Source organism: Ambystoma mexicanum, chromosome 6p, assembly GCF_040938575.1.
Source record: "Ambystoma mexicanum isolate Mex_15411 chromosome 6p, UKY_AmexF1_1, whole genome shotgun sequence".
Lineage (NCBI taxonomy): Eukaryota > Metazoa > Chordata > Amphibia > Caudata > Ambystomatidae > Ambystoma > Ambystoma mexicanum.
Window position 1 is genome coordinate 1,090,983,667 of NC_090935.1, and position 23,219 is coordinate 1,091,006,885.

The 23,219-nt window shown below is 48.0% G+C and overlaps 1 protein-coding gene across 1 annotated transcript in view; it reads right to left on the reverse strand.

The window, feature by feature from the left end:
• HSD17B3 (hydroxysteroid 17-beta dehydrogenase 3) overlaps positions 1-23,219 on the reverse strand; it is a 1,348,454-nt gene that overhangs the window by 641,274 nt on the left and 683,961 nt on the right. The window contains exon 3 of the mRNA XM_069625697.1: positions 259-334. Coding sequence (XP_069481798.1) covers positions 259-334 — 76 coding nt within the window. The remainder of the gene's footprint in view (positions 1-258; positions 335-23,219) is intronic.

Genomic DNA, 23,219 nt, shown 5'->3' on the forward strand with positions numbered 1-23,219 from the left:
ACAGATAGGTTTCCATGAAATGGGATGGGATGGGGTAGGAGGGGATGTGATGCCTACGGTTGCGATGACAGTGGATGATTTTCGATTGAATGGGATGGGTCGAGTTGGGATTGGTTTGGATAAGGGGTGATGGGAGGACATGGGGTTGGGTGGGATGTGAATAATTTGGATGAGATGTGAAGGATGAGATGCAGTTATGTGGGATGAAATGACACGGGGAGGGGCGGGATGGGCTCCCGCTTCATAACGAACACTTACCAATCTCAGCAGCTGCGACCTGAAGCTTGGTGAGTGTCCTGCTGATCATCACCACATTTAATCCACGTCTTGCCAACTGGAAGAAAGGTTAGAAATTGAGAAATGCATATTTGTTTTACAATGAGCTCTTTTTAATCCAAGCAAAAGGTTACACAAATGTTTCCAAGTGGCACTTATACAGCGCCTACATTCAACATTGCAAACATATACCCATTATGAGTGACGTGTGGGTGAGCCATGGGCCAAGAGAATAATGTGAGTGTGGATGGCTTGATTACTCCTCCAATCCTCTTCTTCGTCCCAGTCCTCAAAGAAGAAGTAGGAATGGGACGAGGACGAGTAGTATGCTGAATATTACCAGTAAGTAATCGAGTCATTCACTTCCCAAGTGATCCAAAACTACCCCCATTGTACAATGACTCCCTATTCCTCCTTGAGCCAGCCCCCTCCTAGAGAATTTGAAACCAGCATCACCCAGCACTCAACATGAGTGAAGAGTGCAGCCATGCGAATGCCGCAGTCATCCTTGCCTCTATCTCCCATTTCTTGCCATTTACCCACAACCATATCCTTATCTTTCGCATACGAGCTCACACCTTGTACTTTGACTTTGCTCATGCAGCCTTTAAAGATTTAAGAGAGACGGGGAGAAGCAGTGTCAATTACATGGAATTGGGGTCTGAACTTGAGCCGTGGTGCTACATTCTCTTATTGCAAGCTACTGAGCTCTGACAGAGCCGTCAAATCACACCATGTACTCCTCCTCGCCGGTTGTGTTTCACCAACCGAATGAATGCATGTTCTGCCAAACAAAAGAGCTGCACTTGAACCAACTTCCGCAACCGCTCTTGCCCTCCCACCTGAGCTGCCAAACAACTCTTTTAAATTGATTGAAGGTCTTCGGAATCCTTCTTCATTAAATTCCCTGAATTTCAGAATCCAACTGTTTGTGCTCCTGCTTCTAAGGAGCCTTCAGATCTACCGAGTGCAGCAAAGGCCAGCGTGCAATGGTTGCGCCTTTTGCAGTCCACCACCATGCATTTCATGAATACAGCAGTGCAATGACAATCTGTAAGCTCTTCTTTCGGTATTAGCATACTTGGTCGAAAAACATTTGACCTTTTACTTTTGACCGATTTTTTTTTTAAATCGTTTTTTGATCAAAATTCAGTCAAATTTAATTAAATATATGTATGGGGTGGGGTAAGGGAATGGGGGGGGGGCGGTTGCTGGGGCCTCTCACCACATTTTCGACCAAAAGAAGAGCAAAACAAATTTGGTCAAAAGTGGAAAGGTCAAATATTTTCGACCAAGTAGACCCAAACCCTTCTTTCACACTGGTTACAGAGCACGGTGAAAATGTGAACAACGCCCCCTGTAATAACCTGCAGAAAAAATACCACCCTGCTTTGATCATGAACACACTGGGGTTCATATTCAAAGTCCATGGAGCGTCAATGAAGGCGCTGAAGACAGGTGTTATGCCTGCCATAGCACCTTCATTCATTCTCTGGGGCATTAAGGTGGTTTTTGAAGGTGAGGGTCAGGGGGATAGGCGGCAGAACAGAAGTTACTTTTCAACCTTCCTTTTCCCTTCTGTGTCAAAAAACCATTGGGTTTTACGCCAGGAGGACATTTTCATAAATGCTGTAAAACCAATGGATTCCTATGGAATCTGGCTGCTATTTACACCTGCAAAAATAGGTAGATTCCATAGGAATCCATTGTCAACTGCGCCTGCCATAATGGTAGACACCAGCTATTCATTTTGCACTGTGGAGTGGAACACAAAAGGGAGGCGTGAAGGCGTTTCCTCCACCATGTAACACCGCCATATTGAGCTGAGCAGTGGAAATGATGAACATTGCCTGGTGGGGACCTGCTTGCACTTGACAGCAAACTTAAGTGGCCCCCTCGGGGAAATTTATATTTTTTTATTTCCCTCCACCCGGATCGCCCCGACATGCAGCTCCAGAATGGAATCGCAGCACGCCCATATTGCTGCGATCCGTCAGACTCCAGGGACTAGAGCAACATCAGGGCGAGATGAACGCTGCTGCCTGTACGCGCCACGCCTGGGGCCGAAGCTACAGCTCACACAGCGGCCCTCGCCACTGCTTCCAGTAACTAATACTCCTCTGGGAAACTTCACACACACACCGGGAATACATTCTGGGCTCTTAACATAGGCTATCTCTTTCATGATGTTACATTTCTAGCGCAGGAGACATGCAAGAATAGGGCAGGCGGGGGGCATAGGCACTTCAAATGTTTCTGTGTTACAGAATACTCAACACAATGAAGAAGGCATTCGTGCTGTATACAAACGACACCAACGCGTTATTTATTGCACGATGTTACACTTGCTCAAGGCAATGCGCAGCAGCCTCGTTAGCAGGTGTGCTGGGAAACCCACTCCAGGACACCACGAAAGATGGGCAATGGCAATAGGTTTGCGCTCAGGCAAGATATGTGTTCTTGAATCTTCGCCTTAAGATTCATTTTAGCTTTTTCTAGTCCCCTGTGAAGTTGCATGTGCAGAACACGCCTGTGTTCTTTGTCTTGCATGGACATGTCATGAAAGGAATGTACTTGGGGAAGAGATTGTAACATCTCCTTTGATTGGACAGTTGAGGTATACAAAGGAGCTTCCAGCACGCGCTGGGCTTATGCTAGTATGGGTCCTAAGATGTCTTGCCATAACATAGTTGCAGGGCCCCGCCCAAAGGGAAAATGTGGCTATAAGATATTGTATATTGCTGTGCTACAGAAGAGGCGTACATCGCTATGCCATCACCAGCATCTGGCCGGCCGACATCTGGATCTCTTCCATAATGGATTTGTTCAAAGTTCCTCACTCGGGAGGATAGCTCAGGGGTAATGCGCTCGCCTTGGAAGCAAGATCAGACGGAGCAACATAGGTTCGATCCCCGGGTCCGCGTTTAGAAACCTCTGAGTGATAAGCGTGTTATAACTAATGAATTATTATAATTATAACCGTTCTCGTTATTGATAGTGAAGATATACAATGTTGGTATTTCACTATCACCTGGGTACGTCTCTGGAACATATTGACAGAATAATGATTGTACCTAGAGATGGTTTCATTTGCCCTTCTAATTAGTGCTGCATGGTAGCATGCAGCTGCAATGCCCAGTTGGAATATCACAGGTAGGTCACATCTTCTCCACTGGTGTAATGTTTGATGCGCTGCAGGGACATATTATAACCGGTGTAAAACAATGCACTTAAAGATGCCTGGTACTTTAAAGAAAGCGATAATAGGCAGATAGATATCTGCTCATCTGTGCTAACCAGGAAACGTGCTCCAAATAGGTATACTGCAATGAATGTATGGTTGGAAAGCGTCACCAAGAGGCCTTTGAGAAGGAATTAAGCAGACCGGCTGGCCCCACCTTAATTTAAGGGGTCCAATGGCAGCTGGGGTTCTGCTCTGTGCAAATTGCCCAGGGTGCAGCACAGCTGCCTCAGGACGCCTCTGCAATAGGTGTTCACAGTAACACTAGAGATGCAATGTTATGACTAATTATCGCCATATTACAGGCGGCCTTTAATCCCGGCTTTCTTTATCAGCACTCAAATTTGTATTATTTGTATTTATGTATTTGTATTGCGCGCCTAGCCCTCGGACGTCTGGGCGCATTGTTTTGGGTACATTAATGCAGGGTTACAGTGGCAGAGTACATACATAGAGCAAAAGACAATGATATATACATTAAGACATTAAGAGGTAAGGAGCAGGTAAGCAAGTTACATAGCAGAGAAATGACATGAGCAAAATACAGTTCTATACAGGAAATTGCATGAACGAAATACAGTTATATAGAGTAGAGGGCCCTGTTTGTTCAGGGGCTAGCTAGCTGCCTGAGAGGCAAGCCGTTTTTGGTTTTAGTGTTAAATTATGTATTCTATTGTATTTATTTTGTTTATATAGCGCTTTACTCCAAAACACTGAACATTTAAACAACTTGATACATAAAACATTATAACAGCAGAAGCAGATTACAATTATGAATCAGTCCAACAAAACAGAAGAGCAATTAAACTGGAGGGGAGAGGGAGGGGTGAGGAGGAGAAGGGGGAGGGAAACAGAAGGGGAAAAGAGGTGAGAGTTGCATGGAGGGAGAGGGGAGGGAGATGCTCACATGGAAAGATGAAGGAAGGAGGGGGAGCAAGAAGGAGGAGGGGTTTCATGGCGGGGAATGGGGAAGGAGAGATTTAAGGAATGTGCGGAATGAGGAGAAGGAAGGAATAGAGCGGGTTGAGAGAGGTAAGGAGCTCCAGTGCAGGGGGGCAAGGAGCTGGAAGGAGCGGAAGCGGGAGGGGGCACAAGGGGATGGAGGAACAGTGAGAAGGAAGTGGTCAGCAGAATGAATGGAGCGGGAGGGAGTGTAGTAAGAGAGGATGGAGGAGAGATATGGGGGTGCAAGACCATGGAGAGATTTAAAGACTAAGCAGAGGAAGTGAAATTTAAGTTGGGAGTGAAAGGGGAGCCAGCCAAGGGAGGAAAGGGAAGCAGAGATGGAGTCACGGGAGGTAAGGAGACAGAGGGTATGGACGGCAGAATGGTAGATAGATTTGAGGAGGCGAGATGGGAAATAGGTAGTCCAAAGAGTAAGGAGGAGCAGTAGAAGAGGCGAGAGAAGATAATGGAGGAGATTAAAAGTTTAGTAGCATGGAAAGTGAGAGAGGGGCGGACTTTGCAAATATTAAAGAGGTGGTAGCGACAGGCACGAGAGGTGAGAGAGATATGGTGGGAAAAAGAGAGAGAATGAAGGTTCAGATCTTAGGTTAGTAGGTATGGAGTTCCATAATCGACGAAACCCTCATTAAAGACTTGATTATGAAAGGATCTTCCTGAAAAGCGGCAGGTCCGGATGGTCTCACCTATCAAGTAATTAGGAATAGGCCGGACTTGTGGTGAAAATTGCTTAACTGGCTTTTCTTGGAGATCATAGCCAGAAAGCAATTTCCTTTATCATGGAGTTCTGCAACTATAATTCCTCTGTTCAAGGGGGGAGACAGGACGGTGGCAGCAAACTATCGTCCTATTGCCCTCCTGGACATTGATAGCAAAATCTTCATGAAGCAACTATTAGGTGAATTGGAGGCTTGGGAAAGAAAGGCAAATATTATATCAAGATGCCAGACAGGCTTCAGGAAGGGGCTTTCCACCGCAGTCAATGGCATTATGTTAAATCTATTGAGCGAGAAGACACAGAAGAAAGGGGAAAAACAGCTATTTGGGGCATGGGTGGACTTCTCCAAAGCCTTTGACCAGGTGGATGGAGGAAGGCTCTGACAGATATTAAGATCAAAGGAAATTCCAGAAGGATTATTGGGCATGTTGATAGAATTCCACAGGGAGAATAACATCAGAGTACGATTGGATGAAAAAGGCCATTTATCAGAACCAATGAGGGTAAACTGGGGGTCAGGCAGGGTTGTTTAGGGGCTCCATTCTTTTTCAATCTTTACACATCTGACATGGGGGACTTTTTAGCTCCCTTTGCATTAGCGAGCCCAGTATTAAATGGGGTTCAACTACACTGGCTCGCCTATGCAGATGATGTTGTTCTCCTAGATAGAACTGTGATAGGACTACAATGATTGTTGGACAGACTCTTCAATTATGCAAATATAAATGGGCTCTCAATTAACCCTACAAAATCTAAAATCTTAGTGTATAGACAGAAAAACAAACATGTCACCTACCACCATAGGTCATTGGGGGAGAGAGAATAATGAGAGTAGAAGAGTTGGTCTATCTTGGCTATAAAATATTTGCTAATGGCCCAGATGAAAAAGATACTTGGGAAATATGGAAGATTTTCCATTATCCCAGTATTAACATTTTATCAAGCAAAAATTGTCCCGATCTTACTGTATGATTGGAGGCAAAACCTCACTTATGGGGCACTCAGTGGCAAAGATGCGAAGGCCTCGTTTGGAAGCATGCATTAGGGCTGCCTTTGAATTTATCAATAGACAATCTCCGTTTTGAATTAGGTCTTAGGTCTCTTGCATCACAAGCAGTTTGGAAATTAATATCACTCTGGCAAAAGATCATCACCGCTCAAGAAGACTCACTATATGCGGTTATAAATGCCCATATGAAGTCAGGGAAATCGCCCATCTTGGACAATTTAAAGCTGTTGGTGGAAAAATCACTGCTGAATACTGATATTGAGATTAAGCCTTTACTTGAAGATCCGATGAAAGCAAAAAAGAAATGGGATGAAATGGACTGGATCCATACTATTGAGAAAATAAGAACATGCACACGCCCGAACCCCCTCCAGATGACAGACCGGAAATTGGGTGTTTTGAATAAATACCTAGTAAGATTCCCTGACTGGAGAATTAGGAGCAAGTTCTTAAGGTTGAGGTTTAATGTTATCAAAACAGGAGAAGTCTTGGCAAAAAGAGGAATGGGCGATCAGGCAGTAAAGCTCTGCAAGATCTGTGAAAACCCGGAACGGCAGTCTATCAAACATCTACTGCTATTCTGTGAAGGCACAGCAAATGCTAGACAACATCTCTTTAATAAATTTGCTCATTCTGCTCTATACTCTACACAAGAATCCTGGTGGGAAAGACTTATTGGTGGTAATTTACAGGAAATCACAATTGCAGTGATACAGATGTTGGAGAGCTGGAAAATTGAGTCTTAGGCCCTCATTACGACCCTGGCGGAAATCGAAAAACGATGGCGGAAATGCAATACCGCCATCGAATAGCGCTCGGTGCGATTATGACCCGTCACCGTAAAGTACGATGCCATTAGCTACACCGTAGTGAACGCCAACGCTAACTGCACCAAGTACGCGTACGCGCGCCATGCAAAACCGTAATTACCACCATGGCGCAACGGTACGCGAATTCTGACCCTAGCGGACATTTACCTTACGCCATCAAGCATGGCGGAAAGTACCATTCCGCCATGGTGAGAAGTACGGCAACGCGAACCAACCGTAAATGGCCCTACTGAGTGCCTGTACACCACTCCCTGGCCACATTGCACAACTCCTCGTAGGTGCAATGAAGTCACACAATGCAACCAGTGAAATGTACAAGTCACCCCTGCATGCCAACGAACATATGAATGTAGGGGCTCCAAGTGCCTTGTGAGTGGCCATCCATATTTGGCATGTCACCATTGCCGTACTGATGCAGCACAGGCATGTGAAGGTACAAGTACAGCAATATGAACTGAAATATGAGACAAAACAACAACAGGCCCCCATCGCTTGACACCAGTGTAAGGCAACATTCAAAGCAGTATCCTGAGGGAGACTGCACCAGCCCTGTACTCTTGCCAGTAAACAAACCAACCATCAGCATAAGCATGTACCACACAAGTTGGCAGAGTGACTGAGCAGCCAGGCCCATCTCAAGAGGGGCCAATGGGAGCTGCAGGGCCCAGATGGCACGAATACAGAAGCTATTCCAATGGACATGACCTCAGTCTCCCTCCAAGAAACGCACGCAAACACAGGCACCTGTGACCAGCAATATTCTGATAATCACATCATTCCACCAATCCACCTGGCTGACCGGCATCTGTTACACAAAAGCTAATCCCCCGCCCCTGAGCATGACAACATCAAAACAGTCATAATGGCAGCCCCTATCCCTGACCTTACTGGGCTTCGTAGGCAAACGCGGCCAGTACAGTACCACGCAACTATACCCAGAAGCCGGAACCCAATGCAGATCTTCTCACAATACATCGCTCCACAAATAGGAATATGCTACATTACTTGCAAAGAATAACGCTACACGGTTAATATCATAATAGAAATTTAATGCACAACAAAATCACCAAGCCCATACAGCCATTAGGTCATGAACTCCAAAATATATTTCATTATTGTGGGCTGCATCCGCAATAAATGACCAGCGTCTTCTTGTGTGACGCCCTGTTCCTTCATGGTACACAGGGGCTACATTCACGTTCAAAAAGGCAACATGGAAGCGCCTAGAACCGCAGGGCCGTCCCATTAGGTAGGCACTAGTCCAGCTGAAAGGTCGATATGTTGCTCCTAGCCACTAGTACTGCGTAAGGGCATGTGGCCCATTGGCGATCGTCCCATAAGATCGTAATGGTGCTCCACTGATTAACACGAAGCAGCAGGTGTTGGGAGTAAAAGCCATCTGCAGGAGTGGCATACAGATGGCAGCGGCAAAAGGGGAGGAGATACCTGTCACCCAAATGAAATGAAAAAGAATAGTATGGGCATCAGAACTTCATTTGAATTACTCACTTCAATGATCACACTAAATCTACAGCCATATGCATGCTAGCCCACTCAAAAGGATTATTCCCACCCAAAAATCACTTGCGAATCATAACTATATAAATCGAGGTGAAAACACTATTACAAACGAGTCTTTGTGTTCATGCGTCTGTTAAAACAGAATCCATTAGATGGGATTAGTAACGTGCATAGACACAAGTGTTTGAAGGCGCGTCGAGACAGGGAGGGTTCAACAAGGGCAGATAGACGATGGTCCCACTATGGCAGCTCTGCATCACATAGCGCAGGGGAAGGGGATAGATTCCAAAAAGCCATGTACATGGCAAACTCTCAATTAAATCATCTGTCCATGCATCCATACATCATTCCCTCATCCCGGTATGAAAACGCCTGATTATTTACTCACATAACATGTGAAATTTCCATTGAGTCTGTGCGTAATGCAGTCTGCAAAATCCACTGTGCTCCAGGCCGGAATTCCAGTGTTGTGAAGTAACATGTATTTGGGAACGTCCGGCCTTATCGTCCACTACGCTATTGCGCATCCCATACTATTCATATCAATCATTGCATTCCCGCCATGGCCCCTGTCCGAAGGACATTAAACAATAGAACTTTATATCTGCAGTCAGACCTGTGGGCGTCTCCTCGCCGCTAGCTGAAAACCGAAAGCGCTGTCCTTCGAATTCCTCATTTGCAACATCACGTCGAAAAGGCATCTGTGACCGCTTGAAATCACAAATTCATCCATGTAGTGCGGCAGTGTGTGAAAATGGCAACTGGCTTCACTCACAAATGGGACGCCCCGCCCGTCGGTGAACCTCGGTACAGTGCTGCATGAGGGTCCACCGTTAATCGAGTACTACATTCCACTGACCCTTCACAAGTTTGTTCGCGACTGTAAAGATAGTATGTGAAACAATGGGACCATAGCAGAATGAACATATGAACCAATATTTCACTGCCATCGGGATTAAATACATGATTGTAATAGCAAGATGCCATGCGTCAAATTGCAGCGTTGTGTGCGGGACGTGCTCGCCCAAAGGGGATTGCAGCTTGCACAGGTGGAATGAATCACCACAGGTGGAGGCTATACTGCCTGAAAACACATAAATTGCACACCCAACCCCCTCCCACAACCACACCCACTCCAAAATGCTACCGGCAGGACTAGCGATGTTGGCCCTGGGGGACCTGATAGCACTGCAAGTACTCCAACTTCAAGAAGAAGACGAACACCAACTACTACAACAACCGGCCGCACAGAGGAGACGCAGGAGGAGGAGGAGGGCAAGGCAGGGCCAGCAAGGCCCACCAGCACAGCCACTACCACCACGCAGGCAGCCCGCAATCCCACGCCTCCGAGCTCATCCGTTCAACCTCACTGATGAGCAGATCCACACCCTCTACCGTTTGGACCGGGACACCATAACCGCCATTGTGGACATGACACACGCTGACCTTGTCAGCATGATAGATAGCCCAACCGCCATCCCACCCCTACTGAAGGTGGTGTCTGTACTACACTTCCTGGCCACAGGCACCTACCAGCACACAGTCGGACAGTTGCATGGCATTTCACAGCCACTGTTGTCACGGACACTATTGCAAGTGCTCGATGCCCTCCTGAAGCACGCAGACGACTACATCTCTCTACCACGCTCGGAGCAGGAAATTACGAACACAAAAGTGGGATTCCATGCACTTGCCGGCATACTGGGTTGCATTGGTGCCATCGACTGCACCCATGTGGAATTGGTTGTCCCACATGCCATGGAGCTCCAGTACCGCAACCGAAAACAATATCATTCTCTTAATGTACAAATGGTGTGTGACTCCAACAGGATCATTACACATTGTTGTGCCCGATTTCCTGGATCAACCCATGATTCTATGGTCTTGAGGATTTCTACAATTCCTCGCTACATGGAGCGTCACGCAGGGAACAGATCCTGGCTACTCGGTGAGTCTCATTTCATGCATGATGATGTGGGGTATGTGATGCGCCAATGACCTGGCAGGAAGGGGGGGGGGGTGCGTACGTAGCAATGTCATTCCACAAACATCCTTTATTGTCCACATACAGGTGATGCCGGGTATCCACTGAAGAGATGGCTCCTTACACCACTCCGGAACCCACAGAACCAGCATGAGGAGGACTACAACCATGCCCACTCACGTACCCGTGTAGTCATAGAACAGGCATTCGGCCTACTGAAAGCTCGTTTCCGCTGCCTCAGCAGGTCTGGCGGGGCACTCCTGTACCGCCATGAGAAGGTTGCAAAGATGGTCATGGCATGTGTCATGCTACACAACATGTGCGTACGTAGAAATGTGCCCATGCCCCCTGACGCAGAACTGCAAGCACCTGAAGATGGTCATGATGAGGGTGGGGATGTGGCAGCACCTCAAGGAGTCCACGAGGCACAGGAGGGCCGTGAAATTCGTCAGATTATCATAGATTCATGCTTCTAGCACTCACGCCTGGTGGCTGATACATGGACACGGGACTTGTGGCACTGTGTGTGTCTGGAACATGCACAATATGGACTGTACGCCTATAAAGGCCTCGTACACAAAGATCAATGTCCACACATCTCATTGGATGATTGTGAAATGTTTATAGCATATGTGAAATTATGTTACACACCCCATCGACCCGCCACCTAAGAAAGCCCAACACACCCCCTCCACCCTCCTACCTCCCCCCGAACACCAGTGTCCAAAGATGCTCATTGTCAGTGGGCAGACGCTATTGCAAGCCCCCTCTCCGGGTATCAGGTGCACCCCTGCCTGTGGAGCGCAGGTTCCTCCCAGATCTACGTTGGGGGCTGCCCTGGACGGAACTTGCAACGGATGTCTCTGCCTGCTCACGTCCATGCATGTCCCTAAGGGTTTGTGAGAGCTCAGTGAGCACACGGCGCACAGCGGCAAGTTCAGCACATACGCCTTTGGACGTCGCATGCAGTTCCCCCCTCAGGCTCTCGGTGCTTCTCTCCATTTGTACCCTCAGGCTCTCGGTGCTTCTCTCCATTTGTGCCCTTAGTGTCTCTGTACTTCTCTCCATTTCTGCCCTAAGTGTCTCAGTAGATGTTTCTATGGCTGCCTTAGTACCCCCACATTCATCAGCATGCTCCTTGAGGAGCGTGGCCAGTTGCTGCTGTTGCACGATCACCTGGTCGAGGGACTGTTGCCTCTGCTGGGCCATGTCCATTTGCGGTGGTGTCACAGAGGGGCTGATCACCTCATGTTGCCTTGCCACAGGGCTTGTGGGGGATGGCCAGTCGTCGTCTTGTGGTTGCCCCTGCGTGGTGTCCTCATGGTGTACGGGATGAAACAAACAGGGGGATTGAGACAGGTCATGGATGGATCCTACATCGACAGCACCGTTTTCTGTGTCGGAGCATGCTGCCATTAATGCAGTGTCACCTATGGTGCTGCTGCCACCAGAAGCAGTGCCTTCTGTGGCATCCATTGGGGGGACCTGTGGTGCTGCTGTTGTGGGCATGCTGCCTGCTGGGGTGCCTGTTGAAGTCCCCTCCTGTGTGCTGCCACTTGATTTGTGCTGCTGCCGTGTCTTGGTCCGTGCAGCTGAGGTGGAGGGTCTTTGGCCGTTGGTCTTGGCCCTCTTTGCAGGTGTGCTGGTAGGGGTGTCCTGAAGCTCGTCGTTTGAATCGGACCCTGTGTTGGAGTAAAGGAGGGCGAGCCTTATTTATGGGTCTGTGGAAATTGGAATGGCAATGTATCACATGCATTGGGGTGGTACCTCAGGGTGATTTGGGTCAGGGCCTTGGAGGTGGTTTCATTTTTGTGTGGATTGAGGATGCAGTTGTTTTGCAGCCTGCAGTCAGGGTGTGCATGCTGCACGTGTAGAGGGTGTTTTTAGGATTTTTAATTATTTATGTATTTGATGTGACTTTTAAAGTGCGCTATCAGGCCAATGTATGTGGACGTTCTCCTGGACATGTGTTTCTGTTGCACTATGTGGACACATGGTACTTCACATGATTGGACATTGTGGATTTAGCATTGTTTTATTTGGCCCACCTACCTGATTCTTCGGATGTCTGCACTCCTTTCTCCATCCCTCCGACTCCCTCTATACTCTCCATTCCAATGGTGGAGGCACAGATTTCTTCCCAGGGGGTCAACTTGATGGGTGATTCCGATCCTCCCCCGGTAGCTGTGGCAATGTTACGGTTGGCTGATAGTATGCTCCGTACGCGTATCCGCAAGTCGTCCCATCGCTTTCTGCATTGCTGTGGGTTGCGGGGTGCGGTCCCCACCGCACTTACCCGCTGTGCCAACAGGGCCCATATGGCCTTCTTGTTCGCAAGTGCCATCCTGGTCATTTGCGTCGAGAAGACGACGGCAGCATTCTCCTGGAGGGTCTCTGTGAGAACGGTGAGTTCCTCATGGGAGAAGTGGACCTGCCGCTTGCGGTCGCACGCTTTTTTCGCAACTTTTCCCATTTTTATTGTTTTCACTAGGGTGGCTAACGGGTTGGGATGTGTCTCAGGGTAGGATTTTTAATGGTTGTGTTGGGATTCTGATTTTATAGGTGTACGGCGTGCTGTTTCCCGTTCCGGGCCCATGTTTTTACTTCCGTTTCCGTATATTTACGGTCACCGTATTTTGCGATTACCGCTCATTACGGTGACCGCTATGATGGGTGGCGGAATTGCACCTAGGGCACCGTACGACGGCGGTGAGGGGCGTTTTGGGGACATTTCCGCCATCGCAGACTTTGCACTTCCGCCATGGCGTAGTGCTCGTGCCCGATGGGTCGGAATTAGCCGCACTTTACTCCGTCGTGCAATGGCGGAAACGCTATTTACGCTATGGCGGTCAGGTCAGTTACTTTCCGCCAGGGTCGTAATGAGGGCCTTAGCCTGAAAATCAGGATTAAGTTTGAAACTAACTATCACTATACTGGACAGCTGTAACGCTCACCTGGTTACCACGGGGGCACTGGTCTAGTCTGGATTGCTGTGGCTTCTTCTAGCGTGATGCGCAGGACCCGGAACACCGATTGGACAGGACCTCCAAATCGTGCTTGCCTGGCCCGTAGGAATATCCTTCTGCAGATGAGAAAGGGGATTAACAGTCTGCAGAATAGTGTGCTAGCTCCACCCTTTCCCCCTTCCCCTTTCGTTCCTCTCTAACTTCCTCCAAACCCCGGTTTAAGCTCACCTTATGGTTTGGAAGGATGACCTCTCCATCCTGCTTCTGGTGCAGGGGCACGTGTTCGTCCAGTTACTTCACTGGTTTTCAGAATGGCGCTGGCAAAATCCACTTGACTTTCCTGAGCGATGCGCCGTAAGTATGAAAGTTCAAAGTTCAAGTGAGGCCCCCTTTATGTTGTCTTTCTAACCTGTGATCTGTCCTTTATTTCAGGTGCAGAATGAAGGCAATGCGTCGAGGGGTTAAACTGCCGAGGTGAGTAGTGATGAGGGCGATCCCTCTAAATGTCCTTATCATTCCCCAGAAATGTCTCTTGTCCTTTCCCCATAGGGGCCGGGGTACGGTACCTGCCAACGGGGCGGCGCCGACCCGAAATGTGGAAGAAAAGCCGGTAAGTATTATGGCTGTTAATCAGGCTTTCCTTCTGTGTTCCTTCTGCTCACCTTTTGTTTCTTCCTCTCTCCCCTAGGTGCAGAGATGTGGCGTCCGATGCTGACAGCCGCGATGGAGCCGGGAGATGTCTTGAGGACAGGTGAGTGAAGCGTGGCGCTGCAGCGAGCAACGCGATGCTTTTAAATGGAAGTCTTTCTTCAGGGATGCTGGCGAGAAGATTCCGGATGCAGGTAAGAAGGTTAGTCCTTGGTTTTCACCTTTCTCTTCTCTTCCTTCCTTACAGGTCTTCCAGGCTCGAGGCGGGCGTGGCTGGAGTCCAGGAGCAGGAGCAGACACGGTGAGCGTTAAGCTGCAGGAAGCAGAACAACGCGAAGCATGAGCTGCTGTCTGGGCGTGGCTTAAATAGCCTCCAAAGAAGTCCAAGGTATGTATCCTTCCCCAACTAGGTATGTATCCTTCCCTGGCCACGCCCGAGTGAAAAAATAGTCCCTATGAAAAAATAGTCCCTTTCAGATCTCAGGGAGGCCTGAAGCGTGCAGCATGGTCTGCATCAGGTAAGTGCACAAAACACCTCCCATTATAAGCCTGGCGCCTATGGCGCCAGGACTGATGTCCAACATGAGCCTGGCGCCAAAGGCGCCAGGACTGAGTCCAAAGAGCCCCTATAAGGGGCCGCTGGGCTTTTACCCGAGGGCATGATGCCTGCTTCCGGGGGTGCGGGGCCTGGCCTGGTGCTCCGGGGGTAGGTATCATGACAGCACTCCCCACCTAGGCCCCTCCCAAGGTCGTTCCTTCTGGAGGTCTCGGTTTGTTTGGGAAATTCCGATGGAACCTTTTTACCAGCCGAGGTGCATGTACGTGATCACTGGGTTCCCAAGACCTTTCCTGAGGCCCGTACCCTTTCCAATCAATTAGATAGAAAAGTTTTGATTTTGAGATCTTAGAATCCAAAATGTTCTTCAACTCGAATTCAGGTTCCCCATCTATCTGAATCGGTTCTGGTGGCTTTGTTAATCTGGTTCCTGGGTGCACTGGTTTCAAAAGTGACACATGAAAAACAGGGTGAATCCGCATGTTAGCTGGTAGATCGAGCTTGACTGCCACTGGGTTGATTATAGCTTTGATCGAGTAAGGGCCTAAATACCTTGGATTAAAAGTTCGAGGCCCCTTGAGTGATAGGTGTTTGGTAGCCAACCATACTTGATCCCCTATTTGGTATGGAGGCGCCTCTCTTCGATGCAGATCCGCATTCTTTTTGTATTTCCCTTTCGCATGTTGCAAATGTGCAGTTGCATCCTTGAAGGCTTGAGTAATCGTAGAATGCAAATGGTCCACTGCGGGCATTTCAAGGCTCAGAGGTGAGTCCAAGTCTGAAGTACAAGGGTGATGTCCATATAGGGTATAAAAGGGGCTCTGACCAGTTCCAGAGTGTATCGAGTTATTGTATGCATATTCTGCCACCCATAAAATGTCCTTCCAATTACCCTCCGATTGGTGCAACATACATCGTAGATATTGTTCAAGGGTCTGGTTCGTTCTCTCCGTATGACCATCGGTCTGTAGGTGGTGGCTGGTCGAGAGTCTTACGTCGATTTGTGCCAGTTGACAACACTTTTTCCAAAAATGAGAAATAAACAGGCTTCCCCGATCGGAGACTAGTATGGACGGGAATCCATGCAAACGGATGATATTTTCGAGGAATTCTTTGGCAAGAACAAAGGCTGAAGGTAATCCTTTCAACGGAATAAAGTGGGCCATTTTGGAAAATAAATCCACCACGACCAGAATAGTATTGTAACCATTACAAGAAGGCAGGTCCGTGATAAAATCTAGTGACAGGCTGTGCCAAGGTGCTGATAGAATGTCTAAGGGCTGAAGAAGACCGGCGGGTCTTGTCTTTTGACCTTTGTTTTGGGCACAAACTCCACAGGACATCACGAAAGATTTAATATCCTTTCGCCAGGAAGACCACCAGAATTGTCGTTTAACCTTTTCCTCTGTTTTGGTAATGCCAGGATGTCCTTCCATCAGGGTATCATGATGACGGGAAATAACCAGTTCTTGCAATTCCTTTTCTGGCAAAAATAAGCGTCCTTGGAAGTAAGGTAAGCCATCCTTGACTGAAAAGTTAGACCCCCTTTTGATTCAATCCTGCAAGGCTGAAGAGTCCAGGAATTGTTTCACTCGTGGTTGAATGTCTTCAAGGGTTTGTAAAGTGGTTATCCCCAAAATTCTTTGTTCGGGAATTATCAGCACAGGTTCTGAGTTTGTGTCTATTTCTTCCATTCCAATTCGGGATAGAGCGTCCGCCTTACCATTCTTATAGCCGGGGCGGTAGGTGATTACAAAATCGAACTCAGCAAAGAACAAAGCCCATCGGAGCTGTCGAGACGATTGAGCCTTGGCAGTTTTTAAATATTGTAAATTTCGGTGATCAGTGATCACGGTGATGGTATGCCGGGCGCCGAGGAGATAATGCCGCCAAGCCTTGAAGGCGGACTTGATGGCTAATAGTTCCTTATCGGTGATCGCATAATTTATCTCCGGTGGCGAGAACTTTCTGGACCAAAATGCTACGGGGTGCAGTTGGTTGGTTTCAGGGTCTCTCTGAGACAGGACAGCTCCCATGGCTAAGCTGGACGCGTCGGTTTCGACTATATATGGGAGATCGGGACGCGGGTGCTTCAAAATAGGTGCGGACGTGAACTTAGCTTTCAACTCCTGAAAAGCCTGTTCGGCTTCCTCGGTCCATTCAAAACGTTTATTTTTTCGCAAGAGTGCAGTGATGGGTTGCACCACACGTGAAAACTCCGGGATAAACCTGCGATAAAAGTTGGCAAAACCAAGCATGCTTTGGGCACCTTTCACCGAACTAGGTGATGGCCATTTGAGGATGGCATCCACTTTCCGTGAATCCATTCGGACCCCTTTAGGTGTCAGGATGAATCCGAGAAACTCAACCTCGGTGGTATGGAAAACACATTTTTCCAGCTTGGCAAACAGTTTGTGCTGGCGCAGTTTCTCTAGGACGGCCCTGACATGCTTTCTGTGATCAGATTCGGAAGAGGAGTACACAAGAATGTCATCGATATACACGACAACACAGACATCGATGAGTTCCCGAAGGACATCGTTCATGAAGAATTGGAAGGCTGCAGGCGCGTTGCACAACCCGAAAGGCATCACCTGGTATTCGAATAGTCCATATTTTGTACGGAAGGCCGTTTTCCATTCGTCGCCTTCTTTTACTCGTACCAGATGATAAGCCCCCCGGAGATCTAACTTGGTGTATACGCAAGCGTCCTTCACCTGGTCAAGGAGTTCAGGGATCAGAGGCAGAGGGTAACGATTTTTAACAGTTATCTGGTTCAATGCGCAGTAATCGATACAAGTTCTAAGGTCGCCTTCTTTTTTAGGCACGAAGAACAAAGCTGAGGATGCCGGGGACTTTGACGGGCGAATGAAACCATTGGCGAGGTATTGATCTAAATATTGTCTCAAATGCAGATTCTCTGGTTCAGTAAGGGCGTAAATCCTGCTACAAGGGGGTTGTGCACCGGGCACCAGATCGATTTGGCAATCATACGATCTGTGGGGAGGTAACGTGTTGGCATGTTCCTTTTGGAAGACGTCCTGAAAGTCTTGGTACTCTGGAGGTAGTTGCACGGGGACAGAGGTTACTGATGCTAGATTAATCTTTGGATTTTCTGGGTAGCAGGTTTGTGCACAATCCGGGAAGGTTATTCTCTTCGCTCGCCAATCAATTCGAGGATTATGTGTCTCTAACCAAGGGATTCCGAGAATAAGCTGAAACTGTGGAGCCTTGATTACATCAAACACAACTGCCTCCCGATGGCCATCGGACCTACAAGTGTCACCTCAGCTGTGGAATGTGTTACCGGTCCAGAGGCAATGTCGGTTCCATCTACTGTGGTGATGACATCTTTGTTGGTTTTAGGACGCAGAGGGAGGTTTATCCTAGAGACCAATTCTCGATCCACATAGTTTCCTATAGCCCCGCTATCGATGTATGCCTTTATAGCATGCAACCGTTTAGGCTGTTCCGGATCTACGAGGACCATTGGCACAATGAAATGCGAGGTCTGAGAGTTAGTTTTCAAGCTCGGCAAGCGGACCCCTACGCTTGCCGGGCGTGGTTGTTTCCCGATACAGAGTTTCCATGGATTTTATCAGCGGCTCCTTCCACCTTCTTGGGCGGCTTAACCGGGCAATCTCGTAGAAAGTGTCCAGAGGACCCACAATAAAGGCATAATTGCATCTGTCGTCTTCTTTCCCGTTCTTTTTGAGTTAGGGGTCCTTTAACACCTCCGATTTGCATAGGCTCCGAGGCATCAGCCCCCTTGGGGTTAGTGTGGGTCTTGGCCAACACCCGGGTTTCAAACTTGGACCGATCTGCTTTTCTGTTTTGCAGCCTGTGATCCAATTGGACCACTAAGTCTATATATTCAGTGCATTCTTGGGGCGGATTTACAACTTGTGCCAGGACATCTTTAAGTTCTCCACGTAGACCTCGATAGAATAACGTGATTCTTTTATCCTCTGGCCAACCAGTTTCCACAATTAGTCTATTGAAGGTTGCAATGTAGGATAGAAGGTCTTGATTGCCCTGTCGCAGAGATAGAAGTTCGTCATCCAGAGCCTGTCCCTGGGAGTGTTGAGCAAATAACCTTTCCATGCTTGTTTGAAATCCATGAAAATCACGAAGAATCGGGTCATCTTGAGTTACCAGTGGGACTGACCAATCGGCAGCACAGCCGCTGAGATATGACAACACAAAGGCTACCTTGGTCTGATCATTAGGGAAGGCCCCAGGTCTGCATAGGAAGTGCAAACGACACTGATTCATGAATACGGCGAATCGTTTGGGGTCCCCAGCAAAGCGTTCAGGTGGGGCCAGCGGCATGTTTCCAGGTAGATTAATCTGCACCGGGTTACTGGAAACCACAGGAGCGGGGTTCCCCCCGGAACCGGGTAAAGGAGTTTGTCCAGCTTGACCTTGCAAAAGCTGTCTAGCCAGGTCATCAGCTCTATCCTTTATTACAATCACTTCCCTCCTGAGGGCACTAGTCTCTTGATGAGCGGCGTGTACTTCGGCCCGTAATTCCCCCAGTAATTGGGCCAACTGGTCAGTTTCGGAAGTTTCCATAGCGCCTGGGTGGGAATTTGTAGGAAGGCTTCGTGTTCTGTAACGCTCACCTGGTTCCCACGGGGGCGCTGGTCTAGTCTGGATTGCTGTGGCTTCTTCTAGCGTGATGCGCAGATCCCGTAACACCGATTGGACAGGACCTCCAAATCGTGCTTGCCTGGCCCGTAGGAATATCCTTCTGCAGATGAGAAAGGGGATTAACAGTCTGCAGAATAGTGTGCTAGCTCCCCCTTTTCCCCCTTCCCCTTTCGTTCCTCTCTAACTTCCTCCAAACCCCGGTTTAAGCTCACCTTATGGTTTGGAAGGATGAACTCTCCATCCTGCTTCTGGTGCAGGGGCACGTGTTCGTCCAGTTCCTTCACTGGTTTTCAGAATGGCGCTGGCAAAATCCACTTGACTTTCCTGAGTGATGCGCCGTAAGTATGAAAGTTCAAAGTTCAAGTGAGGCCCCCTTTATGTTGTCTTTCTAACCTGTGATCTGTCCTTTATTTCAGGTGCAGAATGAAGGCGATGCGTCGAGGGGTTAAACTGCCGAGGTGAGTAGGGATGAGGGCGATCCCTCTAAATGTCCTTATCATGCCCCAGAAATGTCTCTTGTCCTTTCCCCATAGGGGCCGGGGTACGGTACCTGCCAACGGGGTGGCGCCGACCCGAAATGTGGAAGAAAAGCTGGTAAGTATTATGGCTGTTAATCAGGCTTTCCTTCTGTGTTCCTTCTGCTCACCTTTTGTTTCTTCCTCTCTCCCCTAGGTGCAGAGATGTGGCGTCCGATGCTGACAGCCGCGATGGAGCCGGGAGATGTCTTGAGGACAGGTGAGTGAAGCGTGGCGCTGCAGCGAGCAACGCGATGCTTTTAAATGGAAGTCTTTCTTCAGGGATGCTGGCGAGAAGATTCCGGATGCAGGTAAGAAGTTTAGTCCTTGGTTTTCACCTTTCTCTTCTCTTCCTTCCTTGCAGGTCTTCCAGGTTCGAGGCGGGCGTGGTTGGAGTCCAGGAGCAGGAGCAGACACGGTGAGCGTTAAGCTGCAGGAAGCAGAACAACGCGAAGCATGAGCTGCTGTCTGGGCGTGGCTTAAATAGCCTCCAAAGAAGTCCCAGGTATGTATCCTTCCCCAACTAGGTATGTATCCTTCTCTGGCCACGCCCGAGTGAAAAAATAGTCCCTATGAAAAAATAGTCCCTTTCAGATCTCAGGGAGGCCTGAAGCATGCAGCATGGTCTGCATCAGGTAAGTGCACAAAACACCTCCCTTTATGAGCCTGGCGCCTATGGCGCCAGGACTGATGTCCAACATGAGCCTGGCGCCAAAGGCGCCAGGACTGAGTCCAAAGAGCCCCTATAAGGGGCCGCTGGGCTTTTACCCGAGGGCATGATGCCTGCTTCCAGGGGTGCTGGGCCTGGCCTGGTGCTCCGGGGGTAGGCATCATGACAACAGCTGAATTTGCTTCAGGAAACGACTTAGAATTTCGCTCAAATTCACTGCAACTGTTTGCCTGACCAATAGCAAAAGGAGATCATATGTGATCAGGGTACTGTCTTCTCCTGTTTTAGGTGGGAAAGTATTTTCTTTAATTTTGAATCTGGAGTTCATGTATATTTTATTTTGTTTTAAAAAATGTTTTTTAGTATGATATTATGAAAGATTTGGATACATGATGAAATCATTGTAAAAGGTTAATGTTAATCATATACAACAATACAAAAAAGAAAAATAATAATTTGGAGGTGAGGACAGGGAAGCTGTTGCTGCCGGATTTCTGGCGGTTGCACCTCAGGATTAAGTGAGAATTCAATTGTGCTGATCTGGTAGGTCGGTTGGATTGGCTTTTGGTGAATTTGCACACCAGGTAGTCAGGTGCTGAGTTGGTTAAGCATTTGTGTGTGAGGATCAAGGTTTTGAGCGAAATTCTGTTTGTGATTGATAGCCAACGAGAGTAACATCTGGCTTCAGAGATATGGTGAGATCTAGGTAAGTTGGAAGCCACTCTGAGGGAGTTATTTTGAAGGACCTGGAGTTTGTTTAGGTTGCATTTGCTGGACTCCAGGTAGAGCATGTTACAGTAATCCAGTTTGGATAGTATAAGTGCTCTAGCTACAGTAAAGCAGCTTGCAAGAGAGAGGAAAGGTCTGCATGAGTTTATTAGTTTACAAGTGTACGCTGTGGCTGAGGCTATAGCGTTCACTTGTTTAATCAAGGTTAGCGTGGAGTCAAGATAGACATCAATTGTTTTGATGTTTTTGGAGAATGGGATGATTATGCCGTCTATGGTGAATGAGTTAAATGATGTGTCAAGTTTGTTTAGGTTGGTTTGGGAGCTGGTCAGTAGCAGTTCGGTCTTCTCGTCATTGAGGCAGAGGCCATGTGTAGCCATCCATGCCTGAATGATGAGGTAGATTTTGTTCATTAATGTGGAGTCATTGTTGTAGTTGCCAGAGATCGGATGAGGACCTGGGTGTCATCTGCATAGTTAGTCTAGGTGGCAGCCAGGTGATCCAAATCATCAAACAGTGGCTTGGTGAATAAATTATAGAGTGTCAGTGACACGCAGGACCCTTGTGGCACTCCACATGTTACTGGTGCTGGTTCGGCCACAGCTGAGGGAGAGAAGACTCTCATTGTCCTTTTGTTAGAAATGATTGTATCCAGGAAGTGGGTTTTTCAGGGAAGTGGGCTAAGGAGGTGAGGTGGTTGCATAGGACTTCCTTACTGACGAGGTCGAATGCGGCTGATAAGTCTAGCAGCAAGAGGAGAATTATGTTGCCTCTGTCTTTTTGGTCATCGATTTGTGTTTTAAGGTCTATTAGTGTGGTTTCCATGCCATGTCTGGGTCTAAACCCTGATTGTCTGAGACCTAGGACGTTATTTGTTTCGAGGTGAGCCTGCATTTGCAGATAGGCTGCCCTGTCCAGAATTTTCAACAAGAATAGCACTGTTGTGATAGGTCTGTAATTGGTAGGGGTGTCAGGGTCTAGGTTAGGCTTTTTCAGCAGTGGGAGGACCCAGGCATCTTTTAGGTTGGTGGGGACTATACTGGATTCGAAGGAAGAGTTTCTGAAGGACGTGATGGCAGGAGCCAGGTCTTTCACTGCTTCTTTAATGATAGTCACGGGGCATATGTCGCCTTGGCATTGAGATGGTTTAAGGCCGAGGATAATGTTTTCTACTTCTGGGATGGATAGAGGTAAGAATTTGAAGGGGGTGCATGGTCATGGTGTATCCATTGAACTTTGGGGCTTAGGAAGGCTACAGTCAGAGGATATGTTTACGTTTTTTCATTTCAATTTTAGTCTGTAGCAGCAATATTTTGTCTAGTAGGGCTGATTGAGCACCATGTCTTGTCTTTGATGCAAGTGTCAATAGGGGGGATAGGTGGTTCCAATTCTCTCAGAATTTTGAATAATTCTTTGGAGCCAAATTTGGCATTAGTTATCCTATTGTTGAAGGATTCGCTCTTAGTTTGTAGAATGGCCATCTTGTGTTCCCTAGTGGTTTTTAGGAAGGTGTCTCTGTTGGGGTTGTGGGGTGATTTTTCCAGTCAGATTCAGCCTTTCTTTTGTTGTCACGTAGGATTTTGAGGCTAGTGGGGAACCAGTTGTTAAGGTGCGCTTGGGGCTTAGCTTTCCTAGATTTTAATGGCGCAATGGCGTCAATGGCCCGGTGGAGCGTTTGGTTGTAAAGGTCCACGAAGGAGTCTAGGTCCATTTCACCCTTGCTACTACAATCAGACAGCCACCCCCTTCCCATTTGTTTCTTCATTGCTATTCTCCACCTGCTCCAACTAACCTCTTGTGTCTTTGGCCTCTACCTTTTCACCACTGACCATGCCCTGGTTATTGCTGGAGGGGGCACAATATGCCACCATCCAGACAAGTCTTGGTGACGTAAGGTTACTATGGTGGTGATGGGCGCAGTTCAAAGGCTTATTAATATA